A 17486-nucleotide genomic window follows, 5' to 3' on the forward strand; every position below is an offset into this window, starting at 1 on the left:
AAACATCAAACAATATAAAACCATTGATCTTGAAATATTTACAAACTTAAAAATAATTAAATAATAATATAATCTTCAAACAAACTAAAAGTAAACTTAACAGTAAAAAAGAACTTACGATAACAACAAAACTCGATAATTGTGAAATAAAATAGAACATCCAATAGGCAAAAGCCCGATGAAGGATGCACATCAGATTAAACTAACATAGTAAAAATAAACTCAAAGAAGGATTGAAACCGCTACATAAATAATATATTAATAAGAAAATAAGAAAACTATACAAAATCTATAAGACAAGTCATAAACGTAAAAATAAAAAAGATTAATTGGAATTATAAAAGGTGATAAAAACGAACTGAAATATACACATTATTCATTATTTCTTTCAACAATTTTCAGAAAGCACTCGCAATTATCCAACGAAAATAGAAACATTTTAAAACTTTTTAAAAAACGATTTAATGGTGCTAAATGATCTTATTTAACGGAAATAAGATTAAACAATCTTGGAGCATTAAAATTAAAACAATGTTTGAAAACAGTTAGATAGGCTTTGGAACAGTAAACTTCTGAAATTATATCTAATATTATGTGTGAGGGCCGGGTTTGAGCTTTTTATAAAAAATAGTTTTAATACCTTATTTTTGTAAAGGGTGTGTGACCATAGTGAAGACTGTTATGCAACACCTTGTAACTTTGAAACGGCATGTCCATAAACATACCAAAAACATAAGCCAATATATCACCTTGTAGTACATGACATTTGGCTTAGGTCTAGCTATAGTGTAGACTGTGAGCTATAGGCTCATTTTCTGTGCTGAGCTCTCTCATAAGGTTATCTTTCCTTAGGTCTGACCTGAGTGTGTATTTGCCACTTAGATTAGTTGATAACGTGAACCTATACAGGGTGATTCATGAAGTTCTCCCCCCACTTCTACAGCACATTGTACTAGTAAAAATAATGAAAAATGTTATATAAACATAGGTCCGAAAACACTTCGTTAGCGAGTTACAGCTAGCGAAAGATTTCGCCTGAATTCCTGGGTAAAGAGTAAAATAAAGCCATACTGAACTTTTGGAAAGGTTAATTAAGTATGAAATATCGTGGATTCTTATGTATTTTTACCTGATAAAGCTAATAAAATAGGTTTCAGAACTGTACCTGTAGTAGTTTTTGAGGAATTCAGGGTTAAATGCAAAAAATTGAGGCACGAAACAATGTTTTTTTTAAGTTTGATGTACAATAACTTTGTTAAATTGGTAATAAATACATAAAATCAACAAACATTAATTGTAGAGAATTTAATTCTGAGAAAATTGATATAATCAAAGTCTAAAATAAAACAGAAATAAATACCAAAAAATTGATTTTATTCAGTATAATACATTACGATATTTCAGTACGATATTTCTTACTTAATTAACCTTTCCAAAAGTTCAGTATGGCTTTATTTTACTCTTTACCCAGGAATTCAGGCGAAATCTTTCGCTAGCTGTAACTCGCTAACGAAGCGTTTTCGGATCTATGTTTATATAACATTTTTTCATTATTTTTACTAGTACAATGTGCTGTAGAAGTGGGGGGAGAACTTCATGAATCACCCTGTATGTCCAGCCTTGTCCTCATCTTCTGCTAATGCTACTAATTCTTCTTTACTTTCACCAGACACTACTGGCATTAGAACGTAACAAACCATTCGAGAGTCATGTACGGTTGGCCCAACCTGATTAATTTTGCTTAAAACTAGTAATGTATTATACTGAATAAAATCGATTTTTTGGTATTTATTTCTGTTTTATTTTAGACTTTGATTATATCAATTTTCTCAGAATTAAATTCTCTACAATTAATGTTTGTTGATTTTATGTATTTATTACCAATTTAACAAAGTTATTGTACATCAAACTTAAAAAAACATTGTTTCGTGCCTCAATTTTTTGCATTTAACCCTGAATCCCTCAAAAACTACTACAGGTACAGTTCTGAAACCTATTTTATTAGCTTTATCAGGTAAAAATACATAAGAATCCACGATATTTCTTACTTAATTAACCTTTCCAAAAGTTCAGTATGGCTTTATTTTACTCTTTACCCAGGAATTCAGGCGAAATCTTTCGCTAGCTGTAACTCGCTAACGAAGCGTTTTCGGACCTATGTTTATATAACATTTTTTCATTATTTTTACTAGTACAATGTGCTGTAGAAGTGGGGGAGAACTTCATGAATCACCCTGTATGTCCAGCCTTGTCCTCATCTTCTGCTAATGCTACTAATTCTTCTTTACTTTCACCAGACACTACTGGCATTAGAACGTAACAAACCATTCGAGAGTCATGATAGATGTGAACTGATGAGTTGTAGCCATCACGTCCTCTTGCCAGTAGCTCTCTTGTTAGTGTGAGCTGCCACCTTTCTGCTAGGCACCACTGCCGCATGTTCCTGCCAGAAGTTTTAAGAATCCCTTGCTGCTGCCATTCTGGTGTGGGCAGTGTTTTACAAATAGAAATGTGAATGTATTGTCTGGTGCCACTTTATTGGTTCATAAAAACCAAATTCCAGTTTAAAATATCCTGAACTTATTTTACTTTTCCAGTATGAAGGGTCGTACACATTATGGTTGATCCTTGAATAATAAGGAGTTTACGTTATGAATAAAACTACACAGAATACTCAATAGGAAAGTATGAGTGAAAATAATTTGTGTTGCTTGATAAAATTACTTTGTCTGATAGTATGAGTTCTACGAGTATCTGATTAGTAGTGTACAAACAGTTTAGTAAAACTCATGTAAATGAATGTCTATTGATTAATACAATCTTACTAATTTGAGTATATTCATTTGTGCTCATAATAATATTGAAGTATATGGCTCCCGAGGTTATCAAAGGAGAATATTTTATTCATTTTCTAATAACCTAACTAAAGATAACTGTAGCAAAGTTTTTCGTGGAGGTTGTAAAGTATGCACAATATTTCATTTATGTTTGTCTGCCCACAAAATATCTCAAAAATCAACTGATGTACACACTTTAAATTTGCAAGAAGCTTCATTTCTATATCAACAACACCGAGTTTAGTGATAGTGCATGCCACTACATGGGATTTGGCTGAGCATTAGTGAATACTTTTGGTGTTAAACTAAGTAAATGACACAAACTGGGTTCATGACACTCAGAAAATCATAGATTAAATAATCTTGTAAACAAACAGTACAATCATATGAGTTTTGAACATGTGACTATTTGACAGAGTAAAATGAAAAAATAATAAGAGTGAAATGTCAATGTTCCGAGTATGTGGTAAAATGTGATTTTAGCGCACTCTTGCATTGTAGTACCCTCCTTAGCTCACCGTAACTTTTATTATTTGAACACTGCTATGAAACAACTTAATGAACAAAAATGTCACTGTCTGATGACGTGGCAAGATATTCCAAGAATGGTTTCATCCGTAGATTTTAAATTTTGCATGAAACTTAATTTCCAGATAAACAACAATGAGTTCTTTGATAGGAATTTGGCTGAGCATAATTTTTGTGTCAATTTCTTTTCTGTATAATTTTCTGTCTGTCTATCTGGCCACACAACATCTCGAGAATGAAATGAGTAGTAGATTTGTAATTTCGCATGCAATGTGAGTGAAGCATGTTACGGTACACATGGTATGGTGTACTCCAACATTGTTTACAGCCAACTGTATTGGATGCAGAAAAATAATTGATTTCTATAATGGCCGTGCCAATATTGATAATGAGAACCTCAGTGGTAGACCTACCCTGGTAACTTATGAAGTGCCAATATTGATAATGAGTACCTCAGTGGTAGACCTATCCTTGTAACTTATGAAGTGCCAATATTAATAATGACAACCTCAGTGGTAGACCTATCCTGGTAACTTATGAAGTGCCAATATTGATAATGAGAACCTCAGTGGTAGACCTATCCTTGTAACTTATGAAGTGCCAATATTGATAATGACAACCTCAGTGGTAGACCTATCCTTATAACTTATGAAGTGCCAATATTGATAATGAGAACCTCAGTGGTAGACCTATCCTTGTAACTTATGAAGTGCCAATATTGATAATGAGAACCTCAGTGGTAGACCTATCCTTGTAACTTATGAAGTGCCAATATTGATAATGAGAACCTCAGTGGTAGACCATCCTTGTAACTTATGAAGTGCCAATATTGATAATGAGAACCTCAGTGGTAGACCTATCCTTGTAACTTATGAAGTGCCAATATTGATAATGACAACCTCAGTGGTAGACCTATCCTTATAACTTATGAAGTGCCAATATTGATAATGAGAACCTCAGTGGTAGACCTATCCTTGTAACTTATGAAGTGCCAATATTGATAATGAGAACCTCAGTGGTAGACCTATCCTTGTAACTTATGAAGTGCCAATATTGATAATGAGAACCTCAGTGGTAGACCTATCCTTGTAACTTATGAAGTACCAATATTGATAATGAGAACCTCAGTGGTAGACCTATCCTGGTAACTTATGAAGTTATTATATAAATCTTTATCTTCTTTTCATGATTACAGAAGTTTTGGTATATTTTCCATGAATTTCACCGAGTTTGGTGAATGAAATTGTGGTGAAAAAACTTAATTACCACAAATTTGGTTTATGGATTGGTACAAAAGTCCTTACGGTAGGTGACAAAAATAAACTGCCTCCAAAACTTTGTAACTTTGTAATAAACTGCCTTTTTTTGTAATCTCCCTCAAAGATTACAAAAAAATTGAGATTTTAACAGATTTTCTATTGAAAAACTTGTGCCTTGATATGATTCATTTGAATTGCAATTATGAAGAAAAATGAATTTAAAGTGTACTTTATTTATATATATATATATATATATATATATATATATATATATATATATATAAATTGTATAAATTGGGTTTTTTGTTGTTAATTTTTTGTTTCCAAACTTGTGCTGTTTTCTGAACAGCCCTCCTATAATTTTGTATTACTTTTTCACTTGTTTGAATGATCAGTTATAAGTTAAGTTAGTAAAAGTTGACTTCATACATTGGAATTGTACACCTTGTGCTTTTCATATGAATAAGTTTTTGTTAGTTATTTACTCTCGGCTGACAAATTTATAGGTTATGTACAAATTTATATTTTAATTCGTAAAACCCATTATTCATTCCAAACATAGTACTGTATTTTAACCCTTTAACCGCCACGCCCGAGATAATCTTGCAACTCTAAGTTTTGTGAACAACCGCCATGCCTGAGATATGCCGTGCAACTGTAGTATTGTGAAAAACCTCCACATCCGAGTATACTCATTTTCAAATTATAAACTGTTTTATTGTATGACTTTGTGTTCTATTATATTCTAAATGTCTAGTTGGTGGTGCAATCTTGTGGACATTGATCAGAGTACTTGGATGCCACGTGCTTTGTGCTTTGTATCGAACACGAGTTCGGGAATGGTTACATTGATATTTTACTTGGTGTTTTCCAATGTTTACCCGTATATAGTTGTGTGATAGTGGTAATATGTTATAATTATTTGACAAATTGACATTATTTTAGAAGTTTATAAACATTGTTAATTAAACTTTAAATAATGTGTTTAATGTGTTATGTCAAAAACTCCTAAAAATGGGAAAAAATATTTGGCACTGGGGGGTTATAGTATGTAACTAAGCCTGGCGGTTAAAGGGTTAAATAACAATATACACTCTTATATCACATATTACTTGGTATTATTATAGCATGGAAATTCATACAAAATTTTTCTTATAGCGTCTTTAAAATTGACAACGTACCAATTTTGGCACAGTCATCCCACATTGATTCTACCAACTTCACAAGGAATAAAGATTTCACCATTTTGTATCATGAAGGGAGCAAAAATTTTAAGAAAGGTTTGTAAAATATATTTATTTACATTTTCAAACTACAATAGATTAGTAATTAATTAATGTAAGGTTGTACAAAAATTAAGAATTTCAGTCAGAAATAACCATAAAATTTGTAATATTTTATTCCAATTCATAAAACTGAAATAAAGCAAGAAATTTTTTTATGAGTAAATGAGAAATGTTTTGTTATAATAAATTAATTATTGTCATAACATATGATTAGACATTTTGATCATTGTGTCTTAAATGGCTTTTTTGATAATAATTGGAACGATAATTGTTTCACATAAGAGGTATATTTGGTGGTGCTGTTTATTTTTAGTCAATTGAGTATTGAATCATGAAGTGGGCTTTAGATGCTGCATAGCCCGAAGGTGTTGCAATAGCAGTTTGTATCTTGACCAGTCACATTAAGGTGTATTTGATTTTTTGTTAAAGATGGCCTTTATATAGACAGACAATACACCTGCAATCTTCACAGTCATTGATTAATAAGCTTTTTTTGACAGTAGTAGGACATGAATAACTTCTAATTTCTTATTGCGCCTTAATATCTTCATGACTTAACTGTCGCTGTCTTAGTAATGCTCTCTAATCTCCTCATCCAATTCTCAGTTCCAAATCTGTTTTTGATATTCATTAGTCACTCTTCGGCTTTGACACATCACTATTCTAACTGTATTCCCATTTAATCAAATTATCTTTTAAACAACTGTGGGCAGCAGCTTGTCATATTGTTCATGGCCTTGGCAGATTTTTTTATCCATGATTGGCCTGATAATTTTGATTAAGTGATGTTAAAATTTTATATTATTTGCAAAAGCTTTAAAATTTCAGGTATATTTTGAAGAAATCCATACAATGGAGCGACTTCCAAGATATTCTTATCACCAAGATAGATATGTTTTATCACCAAGATATGTTTTATCACCTCCATAGTATAAAACAACACCAAGTTGTCAAGATGATAGAGGTTGTAATTTCAGGATAACAAAATCAAACTGTAGTATATCATTCGTAGTCCTGAAATCTTGGTCAAATTCATAAGTAAGGAAAATTAGCCCAGGGAAAGATTGGGGTGATATAATCATCGCAAATTTGAGAATCCCTAGCTAAGTGTATTGTTGAAAACATCTTAATGATCTCTGATTTGTTTTTTTTGACAGCAGAAATCATTAAAGGAGAGTAAATTTGGAACAGACTGCAAAAAGTCAGGAGTTTGTTTGTAATTTTTTTAATTTATTTATCAACATGTCTAAGCTATTATTGAAAACTTTGATATGGATAAGTTAAAGCTTTTTCAGTGAATTATTCCAAAACTCATACTATGAGTGGTGATGGGAATAAAGGTGCAGAGAGGGATTTAAATATAAGAGAAAAGTCTGCAAAATCCATGAAAAAACAGGTGTGCATTTCAGAAATTATGATGGAAGCTCAGAGGGTTAAAGTGGTTGTAATTAAATGAAAAATTAAGTAGAGATGCCTTGTTAGTTTTTATATAATATAGGTTTACTTTTATAATGAAATGAAAGCTGTTTTTGAACAGATAGTTATAATAGATTGAAAAATTTAATTAACAATTGAATATAGGTTTGTCCATTTATGGATAGTATCATATTTTATTATTGCAAATTTCCAATAGTAGCTGTTTCACCTTTAAAAAATTTGTAATGAATTAAATTTTGTTTCAGCCCATAACAGATGAAATAGTGTCCCGCTGTACTGGTGGGGAAGAACCAATAAAATGTTTACTGGTCATTTCAAAAGCAAGATCAGCCAAGTTTGTTTGCTCACTGTTGAATAAACTTGTAGACAGGTGAGAATTTTATACCATTTAACATTGGTTATTTTTACATTTTCAATTCAATATTGGATCCTATAATTAAAGACTTTACTTTTTGATATATGTATAAATCCTCAATTTTTGCCTTGATGAATCTAATAGAACTTAAATTAAGTACTCTCCTAATGGTACAGGCAATCAAATTTATGGTTTAACAAATCTTTATATTTTACTTTCGTCAAATTTTCTGTTATTCACTAATTGAATTTTGTGAGCACTTCAGCCTTTTGTGTTCAGTGTCATAATCAATTGATTTTGGTAATTTCTTTGTGCTTGCTATGTCATGCTAATGACATTTTAAGATTGGAATTACATGGCACTCAGAATTCTTCGATAGTTGCGAAACGGTTAAATTTTAAATCTTGTAAATACTGCCTATTTTTTAAATTTCTTAAATCACTTTATTTTGTATATAATTTTGTCATACAATATTAACACAATTTAGTTTCAGCTGACCAAGTAACATGTTAAACTTAATGAAGAAATTGTTCAAAATTCCTTTTACCTTTGAAAAAGGTCATTCTGTAAATGGTTTTTCACTTCAGCTTCCGGGTTTTGCCACCTGTAGTGTTTATAGTCACATCTGCAATGATGGTAGACCTTAACAGACTGCTAAAATCTTCTTAAAATATTACATGAAAAACATATAAATGTGCAAAATTAATGTCACTTTAGAAACAGTACTACCCTTTGAGTCCAGGGATCCACCAACTCTGGTGTTTAAAACTAGACACCAGCTGTGGTTGTAGACCTTCACAAAGTACAACGCTTTATCCCTTTGAGTGCCAAGTAATTCCAAGAAATACAGAGGGTCGAATTGATCAGCTTTTCAAATATTTATTATTCTGTTTCTAAATGTTGACATATGATTAGTCTCAAATCGAAGCCAAAGAAATTTCCAACAAAATGCAAGTATCTTGGTTTGATTTTTTTTACAGTTGGTAAAAGCTATTTGACAAATATGAGAGCCAACTTATGTATGAGTGCAGATTTTATCTTTTTGTACTAATATATTAAAAAACCAAAACTCATACAGATGCTTGCTTTTATGAAACTTGGAGTACTTTTTCTTATTTACATAGGGAACTAATAAAAAGGTGCATACTAATAAGGCAAGATGATAGCTATAATTATCGTTTTTTTTTATTTTTTTATTTTAATAGATTTTATAATTCAAATAAACACTAGGCAGAACCATGTCACACCCTGTGTCGTGTAACAAGCTAGAAATTGAGGGTTGATTTATTCTAGACAACATTGCACATAAATCAGAAATCGTGTGCTTTTATTTATTTTTATCTAATTGTCAGCATCTTACAGTGACAGGACTTTGGTTTTCTTTACAATATGTTTTTGGCAAACCAAACACATTACAATATCACGTTCTATTCTTCATGTTAGTAATTGACAAAAATAGGCTCGGCAAAAATATTAAAAAGTTCCTCTATTGCAACTTTTTTATGTAATTTAAACTTTTCATGTGCAATATTTAATTTCATAAATATTGCCATAAATAATTTAAATTTAACTTTATTTTATTAATTTTTTACTTATCCGTTACATTTGAGAAAAATATCAACACTTTTATTTCATACATGTTTAATTAAATTACAATATGATTGATTCAAGATGTTCTCCTTAAAGGCAATTTTTATATGAAGGTTAGTACTTTTTTTATCTATCAACAAAGATTCTTCACTTATGTTGTTTACTGTAACTGATCATGTTGACTAAACCATGGAGCCTGAGACAGAGATATAGATAAAAACAGCCATATACTTCTAAGGTCAAAATATTCGTATAGTAATTCTTGAAAAGGACTACCCATGTACATTCCAATTGTTAATTTAACCGAGTGTGAAAGTGTTACAGAAATAACACATAGCCAAGCCATATCTAAGCAAGTCCTTATAACATAAGTTAATACTATAGTGGCATAATAGCAAAAAAAAATTATATGCATATAATACAAGGTCATTAACATGAGCAATTTGTCCATTAACAACTTGTAAACTAAATATGAAAAAATTAAAGGTAAAGTTATACAAACACACTCAAAACTCCTGAGTTCATACTCCAGGAGCCAAGTGCCAATTTGTATTGTATAAGCACACAACCTAATTTTTTAAATCAATAGAGGAATTTATTCTAAAAAAGAATTTGATTTTCAACCAAACTAAGCTTTGTGCATGTTGAAATGGGAGAGGATCAAAAAAGTTAAAAATAAATTTATATTTTTCCCCAGATTCTATTTTTTTACATTTAAAAAGTTTAATTTAATACATTTAAAAACAACCGTAAGTCACATAAATACATGTTAAATCAGCTTTAGCTAGCCAAATATAGATCCAGGCAATTAGTGATTTTGGTCTCTCTATCTAGTTGTCTGACAGTTATACTGTATAACTGTTAATTATGTTTCTGTACAACCTAAAAAACTGTGATCTGAGAAAAAATTATCGTTTTATGATTATATTTAGCCCTTCCAACGCGGCTAACGCCTATAGACGCGGAACTGCCGATGCTTTAAACGCGGATAACGTCTACAAACGCAAAAGCTTTACTTTTGAAATAGCGAAGAATTAGTTGTTAAAACTTCCGTAAGAGAGCAGGTCGATGTTCCTTTCGACTGTCGGGACTAGACAAAACGCTTTGTCACTGTTGGTGGACTTTGTAACGGTATCTACTCGGGTTGAAAGCAATCGCAGCCATTTTTTTGTATGGCCTGTGACGCGGCATACGCCTACAGACGCGTTCGTTTCATTCAGCTGTTTAACTACGTGTGTGTTGGTCGTATGTTGGTTATATTGTTAAACAAAGTGTTTTGAATCAGTCCGTTGTTATTCTTATGGTGTTTTAGTTTGTTTTTACTAAAATTTAGTATGATTTTTTGTTATAATGGCTAATCCAGATGATCCAAGTTTTGACGAATGAGCGCATTTTTGTTATATTATGTGTAATATCTTTTTTCAATTATTTGTTTTGTATTTTATACCAGTTTCACCATACAAGTCCAGTTTATTTATTCTAAATAAATAAGGTTTATAATTACAATATTTGTTTCATTTCCCTTGTAGGCTATTGTATAAATAAGTTTGTGTTGAATTTCATATTATTACATTTCAAAATCTTATACTGAACTTATTTATCTTTATGTAATAATTATACAGAAACTTCAGTTACAATTTACTCATTATAAATAACCTGTATAAATGTAATGCAATCTGTCAAATAGTGTTCCTATGAACATTATCCTGCAATGCAGTTTATTCAAAACTTCAAATGTTTTCGTGCGTATAAAATTCTCAAAAATATGTAATATTACATGTTTATTATTTTTTCTTATTAAGGTAATACCAATGAATATGAAACAAAAATTAGCATTGGGAAATTAGAAAAAAAGTATATTTTTATGTCTTAGCGTTTGACAGTAATGTAGATTAGCGCTTTAAGGGTTAGAATGAAACAGAGTTGTAAACATTATACAATAGTTATCAACAAAATAATATTGATTGTCCTTTTTTGCCCACAGACAGGGTCAAACGTTTGCAGCCGGAGGTGGTGAAATCAAACACTATGAATGTAATGCAGGCAACAGACACAAAATCACTACTGGAAGATACCACAGCTTGTGGTTCGTACCCTCGTACGTATTTATAGCCTTCAGGGGAGATGGCGTTTCTGCCCATTCTGAGATTTTGTATCATGAGGATGCAAAAGATATTAATACTTTCATGAAACAGGTAATTTTAATATTTTACTTTAAGAATTAATCACATATCTTTATTTATTTTCATCAAATTAGGTGTCAGATAAACATGTGAACTTTACATGATTTTGATAATGATATTAAAAAATTAAATTGGTTAAAATATATGTCATTTTGGCCTTTTTAAAGGTAAATGTTTGTTGCAATCTTAAACTTTTCAGTGGTGTAGATTGATTTACATCCAAGTCAAATGGGTGGATGTAAAATAAATCACAATTTTTAAAGTTATGTGGTAGCATGTTGAATAGTTTTGCTCCTATATAGGAAGGTTTCTTGGAGAGAAATGTAACTCTGTGCATTGTTAAGGAGAAGTCATTGTGATGTCGCATGTTAATTTAGTTACATTTTGTGTATAAAATTCAGTTGCCCACCGTGCTTTGAATTTGAGCCTAAAACAACATAGTGCACCTGATGATGAGATAATGAGAATACCTCTTTGTCTAGATTACATTGGATGGCTGCTGTTTAAATGAGACAGACCTCTTGTGTAGTGCTAGGTGTCTCTGATGTCAAAATGTTGCAAAGTGTACATTTCAAACGTCTTCATCACAACTTTTTTTTACGTTTTATTTAAAAACTATAACAGTTTGCTAAACTATTTAGTTTACATACGAACAGGGATACTGGTAGGTGTGGATTTTTTTTGGAGGATTATGGAGATGCCATTGTACCAGTTAATAATACAAATTTAGTAAAATGTTTATTTAAAATAATATTTATTTTTAGACTATGAATGTGGTATTTTATTTAAAAATAAAATTCTATTTTGGGTAAAGGTACACTTGCCAGACCAGTTGGGAGTACCGATGGCCGAGCAGTCTAAGTCGTTGGACTTTGAGTCTGAGTTAGACATAGGGCAGCTTCAAATCCTGTCTGTTGCACTTTTTATCAGTACCATCGACCTCATACTGTATTGATTCTCCCCCTTATTCTGTTTGATAAGGTTCTCGCACAGGCCAGTGGCCCATGAGGACGGACAGAATAAGGCTTAAAAGGGGATCGGTCTCCTTAAAAAATAATGTTTTGTTTATACCTTCTTGGGAATCCAATGTCTGTGACCTCTTGGCTTGAGAGCTGCAGATTATGAACAAAATCAACTGGTGCATTGGATCATATCGCACATGGCGTGTTGAAATCACATATTATGTTCTTAGGAGCAGCTAGCAGAGTATTTTTTATGTATAAAATGAAAACCCAATGTACAAATTAGATATATTTTTGTTTTTAAGTTTTTATCAACTGTTGCAATATCAGTAATTGTGTTATATTTTTTTAACTGGTCTTATAATCATTATTACACAATACAGTTACCATACTGTTTCTGAATATTTTTGATGAGGTAGGCTATCTAATGTTGCAGCTAGCAGAAAGAGTGGGTCCAGTGCCAGAAGGAGGAAGCCGCATTGCATTTTTGGCTCAGTGTGTAGCGAGGACAGACCCCTTCCTGGAGAACGAGGAGAGCAGTGCATTCAGTAGAGCCTTTCCTTCAGTGCCTCAGTTTGGTTTTCATGCCTTAGGAGAGTATGGAATGAGTAGCTCTAGTACAGGTGAGAATAGACAATAGAGAAGTTCTTTATTTACATAATCTTGGATATTAGTAATGCGTCATGTGGTTACAATAATGGTTAATTATTTAAAATATTGTCTTTTACGTGCATTCATCCATTGAGTAAAAGAGTCTCAATGGACTCCCAACGGACGGATGGGGGTAGGGTGGGATTTGGGTAAAGGGTCATTGAGGGGGGTAAGGGAGGGTTGAGGAGGGGGGTAAGGGAGTGTTGAGGGAGGTAAGGAGAGAATTGATATGTGATAAAACTATGGGAAGACCCAAGACAACAATTGCCCCTAAATTGTTAAACATACATATGGGTGATGTGTGTTTTTAACCATGGTGACGGGCCTATTTTTATTAAACATGTAGTTATCAAAAACAATTTTTAAATGACCAAAACTTTTACTATAATACATTGGGTTATACATAATTTTAATCTATACATTCTAAGGAGTCAGAAAATAATAGTATAAGTGCATTTACCCTAATTTGATAACCCGTTGTATTTATTTGAAATGAAAGTTTCCTTTTATAAAAAATGTTTAAATTCTCACAACCACTGCTTTACTATACAAATAGTATACTATAATATATTTATGGAGTGTCCCAGAACTCTCGAATAATCTTTTCAGATATTATTCCTAGACTAAAGACAAACCAAACTATCATATTCAAACTTCCAAAATTCAATAATCACCTGAAAAACCACCACTTTGTATTTTACATATACCTATTTTTTATTTGAAAATGGCTTGTAATATGTTTACATTTGGTATATATCTTTACAATCTAAATGCCTAATAGCAGTAAAAAAAATTGTGTTTACAAGTTTTATTTCCAAAGTGGTGGCTTCTTAAAATCTTTAAGCGTTAACCCTTTGAGTGCCAAGAGGCGATAACATCGGCCCGTACGTTTTTTTTTTTTTTTTTTTTTTTTTTTTTTTTTTCGAAAAGTCCCAACAGCTGATTAGACTGGCTTTTTGAATATTTATTATTCTGTAGCTGAATTTTGAAATATGGTATTATACTTAGACGCATTTTATATATAATAAATCAAATAAACATAGATTATGTATTTTAATTTAATTGTTTACAGCTGGTAAAAGCTATTTGTCAAATATCAGAGACAACTTTTATGCAAGTGCAGATTTTTAATATTTTGTACTAATATATTTGAAAAGTCATACTCAGTATTACAGATATGTACTTTTTTGGAACTTGTTCTAGTTTTCCCCAAACATAATAAAACACAAATCATCCTATTATATTTATTTTTGAAAAAGTTGTGAATTATTTTGTGCAATACTACAGAAATACTAAATTCAAACATATCAAAACCCAGTTATAAAAAAAATCATAACTCAGTTCTACAGATATGTACTTACTATTTTGAAGTTTGGTATGTTTTTTTCCTATGTGTATATATAAAAATAAAAAACAATAAAAAAGATGCATAGAAATAAATTAAAATTTTAAAAAATTACAATTTTATTATTCCAAAGTTTTAAAAATTCAAAAAATTAATTTTTGTTTGTATTATTTTTTTATTTTAAAATTGTACTATATTGTATCATTAAAATAAATATTACAAGTTATAGCCTACTTTGAATTAAATGAAAAAATTGAATGAATAAATGAAAAATGCCTTTATTAAAGAGGCGGAGTTAGGGCTGTCAAGCCCTTTCTACAAATCAACCTCATATTGTATACAGTAAATTTACAGTAGTTTGATAAAATTGTGATAATTATTACTTATTCTTTAAATAGAAAATAACAAAAATGCTTAACCTATACAAAAATTACTTAAAGTAAAAATCTATATACTGAAATGAATTCAATATTAAAATATTCAATTCAATTCAATTCAAATAATCTTTATTCATTATGTGTTACATTGCAATACATAAATAGTGTCACATTCATCAGACTATAATCTAAGTATGTTCAGATATAATTTTTATCTAAAACATTATAGTTAAATGTCTATTTCTATGCTTTAATACCTGTCGAAAACATTTTTAAAATTTCAATTTAAAGTTGCATGTTGTTCTTAGGCTATAAAATTCGTCAAATGTATAAAAGCATTTTAGAGAAATTCTTAGCAATAACCTGGAATTTTTTCTGATCATTTATTTCACCAATATCTTTTGGAATAAGATTAAAAACTTTACACCATTTATGTGGTTTTTTCTTAAACATTCTCAATTATGATTATCAAACTATTTTTATTTTTAGTTACGTGTGTCGTTACATGGTTGGATATCATGTGTGTGTTAAAAATTTCCTAAATTAATTTTTGACATAAATAATACATTCTAAAATATACAGGCTATGAACTGTTAACATTTTAAATCAATGAAATGTTGTCTTACGAGTCTTTCATTATGTAAATTTAACATTGCTCTTAAGTGTTTTTTGGCAAATTATTAAAAATTTTATGGAGATTTTGGTTGGCAATGTTCCTCCATACACACATATTACCGTAACGATACAATGCGATTGAAAGTGAGCATGAAAATACACTTTTTAATACAGTTAGATTACATAAGTTGACAACTTTTTAGGCATAAATTCTAGAATTAATTATAGTTAAGGACATGGTCAATATGTGATCCATTAGACTTGTATCAATGTAATACATAGGAATTTGGTTTTAGGAACTTGGGATTATGACTCAGTTTTTCATTGAATTTGGACTTGGCTATCTTTCCTATTTTGTTTTGTTGTAAACAACATGTAATTAGTCTTTTTGAGCGTTTTAGATTAAATTGTTATTAAAAAAAAATTCTTGTAATTTTTGATAGTTGAATAAAGAGTTTATTCTCTAGTTCTGTCATTTGTCTTGTTAGAGATAATAAGATTGGAGTCATTGCGTAAATGCAGAGTTGGTTTTATTTGTTTGGTTATTTGGACTAAGACACTAGGCATGTATTTTCTGTAGCAGATAAAATTAAAATGGGCTAAAATTGACCTTGGGGTACCCCATATTAGTTATTTGATTGTGATTTATATTTCAAAATTTGGTTGTAGTTTACTTTGGCTATTTTGACAAAATTGTGTCTGTAATTAAAATAGGACTTCAAACACTTTAAATTATAATTTTTTATTCCTAATTTGTTCAATTTTTGTATATTTAATGTTCACACATAATATTAAAAAAATAAAATAAATTGGGGAAATACTGACAAGAAAAGCTTTTGAAAGTCCATGAAGATTCTCAGCTACTTTTATTTTTTCCTATCATTGATTCGATAAGTTGATTTAATAAAGAAAATAAAGCAGTAATGGTTAGAATTTGTATTTTCGATTCCAGTTGTTCAAAGTCAAAATGATCATATTTTCTTAAATGTGTCACTAGTCTTAAATACATTGCTTTATTCAAAAATTTTAGAAAATTGATGGTAAAATGGATATCGGCTATATTTTGAATTTTCTGTTTCATCACCTTTTTTAAAGATTGGTATCCACTTTGAAATTTTGAGTTGGACTAGGAAAATCCCTGAGAGGAAAGAGGCATTTAGTAAATGTACTAGGGTTTTATTTAAGGGTCTTTGCAAATTTAATGATTTAATGGGGACTCATGTTCCCACTAGACCACTTGTTTTTATAGAGGTTCATGATATCATTACCTCTTTTCTCATCTGATGGGGGGGACACCTTAAATTCGGGAATTTTCGGTAGGAGTTATATCTTTCATCATGAGTTGGGGGAACTACTACATAACAGGTTTTCAATTTATTAACAAAAATTATTATTAAAACCTATTTGCCACTTGTGCTTAGGGTCTGTAACAGTCCCTTATAGACTTTAAAAACTTATCTTTTTTCTGCTACTTGGATGAAGTTTCTTTGTTTTCTTTTATTCTATGATTTCCATGAGGTTTTACCTATGGTTTTCGAGTATTTTAATCTTTTCTTCATTAAAAACTGTCGCTTTGCATTTCATTAAATTACAATTTATATTGTTGATTTTTATTTTTATGATCTCTCTTAAACATCTTAAGGCCTGAGTTTATAATATAATTTGTTTAGAGGATGTGATTATTTTCTCTGTTCTTTTAGTTCTTCTGAATCAATGTTTTTTTGTTTTTTGTTGGATTTTTTTAGAATTTTCGGAAAGATATATTAAAATATATTGATAAATGTTGTGAAATAGAGTTGTATTTAATTTTCAATAGACGATTCAAAAAGGGGTTAGCCCAATTTCTTTTTCCAAAAGAGATTTAAATAACAAGTCATGCTATCTGAGAGAAATTTGTGCCAAATTTTAATTTTGATTATATTGTATTGTTTTGAAAATTCATTAGTTCTAATTATTTCGGTCCATCATGATCTGATAGTGCAGTTATCCACTCTTCAACTCTTTAACTGATCCTACTTATATTAGTTATGTATATTATCAATACATGTCTAAGACGTGGCA

At 30.4% G+C, this 17486-nt stretch overlaps 1 protein-coding gene across 2 annotated transcripts in view; it reads left to right on the plus strand.

Moving 5' to 3' along the window:
• The window catches only part of LOC124356968 (F-box only protein 22-like), a 38505-nt gene that overhangs the window by 15107 nt on the left and 5912 nt on the right, over positions 1–17486 (plus strand). For both annotated transcript variants that reach the window (XM_046808312.1, XM_046808321.1), the window contains 4 exons: positions 5783–5904; positions 7593–7717; positions 11277–11487; positions 12874–13060. In XM_046808312.1, coding sequence (XP_046664268.1) covers positions 5783–5904; positions 7593–7717; positions 11277–11487; positions 12874–13060 — 645 coding nt within the window. The remainder of the gene's footprint in view (positions 1–5782; positions 5905–7592; positions 7718–11276; positions 11488–12873; positions 13061–17486) is intronic.

This window comes from Homalodisca vitripennis, chromosome 1 (genome assembly GCF_021130785.1).
Source record: "Homalodisca vitripennis isolate AUS2020 chromosome 1, UT_GWSS_2.1, whole genome shotgun sequence".
NCBI classification, from domain to species: Eukaryota; Metazoa; Arthropoda; class Insecta; order Hemiptera; family Cicadellidae; genus Homalodisca; species Homalodisca vitripennis.